Source organism: Astatotilapia calliptera, chromosome 14 (genome assembly GCF_964374335.1).
Source record: "Astatotilapia calliptera chromosome 14, fAstCal68.1, whole genome shotgun sequence".
Taxonomy (NCBI): Eukaryota; Metazoa; Chordata; class Actinopteri; order Cichliformes; family Cichlidae; genus Astatotilapia; species Astatotilapia calliptera.
The window spans coordinates 919,617-921,991 of record NC_137435.1 but is presented as its reverse complement, the minus strand read 5'-3'; the positions used below and the strand labels follow the sequence as shown (position 1 = coordinate 921,991).

The following is a 2,375-nucleotide window of genomic DNA, read 5'->3' as shown; positions in this document are numbered from 1 at the left end:
AACTTTCAATGTGGCTGAAACAGAGACTCAGCGGCTGCAGCTTGTTGCTGTGTCAGCTCACATCAGTCATGTGATCTGGAGGTGCAGCGTGTCCGTGGACCACAGAGGGTTAATAACACTCACCTTCCTTCCATTTCCAGAGTGTAACATCCACCCACCTGTGTAAAATCCGTAATTCCCATGGTGTTCAAAATGTGCTCTGGCACGAACATAAACATCGCTGGCTACTGAAAACAATAAAAAAGCGGTCCTGCTATGGGCTGAACCATTTGTTAATGTTGCAGGGGGGGGACACTATGCAATATATTCAGTTTTAGCATTTATGTTCACTGTTGACTGTAACTACGCTCAAACTGTTAATCTTATTTTAATAAACAACACTGTCATATGCAAAACTGGGGTGGCACTTGCCACCCCATGCCACCCTTCTAGATCCGCCCCTGTGTGTGTGTGTGTGTGTGTGTGTGTGTGTGTGTGTGTGTGTGTGTGTGTGTGTGTTTATTGCCTGAAAGCTATATTATATTACAGCGTATATATCTGTGGCACACAGGTTCTCTCTGGTGCTTCTCTTCTGTTTTGTTAAATACAAATCAGCTAAACATTAATTCATCTCCACAGGAAGACACTTTCTCATAATTTAACAAACACATTTCAAGGTCAGCTGCTGTCAATCACTCTGTGAAACTTTACTACACCCACATGACATTATAGAGGACAGCACATGTTCATAAACGCCTCTGATCTTTGACATCTGCGTTCCATACAAGATCGGATTCATGAGCGGCTGCATCATGAGAAAATACAGAGACAGGAAGATTCTCAGAGCGGCAGGTAAACCCGTCGTATCGAACCTACTCTGAAATATTTCAAAGCAACAACCACAAGAAAAATTCAAGAGAGACACCAGCTGAGGCGTGCAGGTGGTCAGGCTTTTTTGTCTCGTCTGTTTGGATCCATAAAAACACACTTTGAGGATTTTCATGTAAGAAAACAAGATGATAAGTGTGGGGACTATGATGGTCATAATAATGTCAAAAATCCCATAAACATTATTCACCTTTGTGCTAGAACAAGCCAGCCTAACCACCAGGTAATTCTGACAATACAAACTGTTTAAGACGTTTCCACACAGCCTGAGACGCAGGTTTAAGGACAAAGCAATAAGAAATTTCGCTAAAGAGTACGCCCACATCACCATAATCAGAACAGCTGTATTGTTAGATGTCATTTGGGTGTTATATTGTAGAGGACAACAAATAGCGAGGTATCTGTCATAAGACATGACGGCTAAGTTTGAAACTTCAATGCTTCCATAAGTGTGAATGCAGAAGATCTGCAGGAAGCAGAGAGGAGCAGAAACAGTGTGAACATCAGAGAGGATCTGAAGCAGGAGGAATGGAAACAGCCCTGTGCTACCATACAGCTCATTCACAAACAGGCTGCACAGAAACATGTACATAGGTTCATGTAAGCTTCTGTTCACACAGATAACCACAATCAGAGACGTGTTGGCAGCAATGATCAGGATGTATAATATTACAGTTAATGAGAAATAGAAGAATTTTAAACTTCCAACATTCATAAAACCTCCAAGAATGAAATAAGACAGAGGAGGCGTGGTTACATTTAACATAGCTCACAAAGTACAAATGTCCCAAATATGTCATGTGCACAGTTGTTGTGTCTGATCTAACAAACACTGCAGCTCACCTGTTCACCTGTGACAACACAGTCACCTCTGCAGCCTTTTTATACCTTCTCAGCACAAATCCGCCTTCGTCGCTCCATGTGACGGACTAACGAGTTCAGTGATTGACGGGAAGGTTCGGATTTGTTTTGTTTTGCGTCTGTGTGGTTCAGTGTAACAGCCTCTGTCTCCTGAGCACTTACCGTCTGGAATTGTTTCAGTTTTCAGAGTGAGCCATCTCGTTGCTTTAATAGCACAGGGTGAGCAGGTGACCAGAAGCCCCGGGTTTGACTCTACCCGAGGCCCTTTGTGTATCTGTCCAGCTTCAGAGGACAACCTCACAGACGCAGCAGTCCTCATGTGAAGCCTGGTTAGTTGTTGCCTCGCTGCATCACGGCTGGGCAGCTTGGAGTTGACGTGACGTCAACAAAGAGCTGTCAGTAAGCAGTCATGTGTCTCACGCTAAACCTGCTCAGACCTACAGATTCTGGCCTTGGCTCAAACTGCACCACTAATTTTGCAAACATGCAGCTGTGGCAACACGTCACTGACGTGCTGATGAAGATGGGCCCACTAAAACAACAGGCCAGGCTCAGCATGAGTGGAAATTTCTGCACTTTTCAGTTGCACATGAACGTTTTCTTGTTTTAAATAAGCTATCACAGGCAAATTCAGCCGGCTTCACACC

The 2,375-nt window shown here is 43.9% G+C and overlaps 1 protein-coding gene across 1 annotated transcript; it reads right to left on the bottom strand.

The window, feature by feature from the left end:
- Positions 1-667: 667 nt before the first annotated feature.
- Positions 668-1,633, bottom strand: LOC113036492 (olfactory receptor 52E4-like). Its single transcript, XM_026192885.1, has one exon. It carries the CDS (start codon positions 1,631-1,633, stop codon positions 668-670), a length of 966 nt encoding a protein of 321 aa, XP_026048670.1.
- Between the last annotated feature and the right edge of the window lie 742 nt (positions 1,634-2,375).

Excerpts from the sequence above, each read along its gene's own strand:
- LOC113036492 (XM_026192885.1), bottom strand. The coding sequence starts at position 1,633 with ATGTTAAATGTAACCACGCCTCCTCTGTCTTATTTCATTCTTGGAGGT.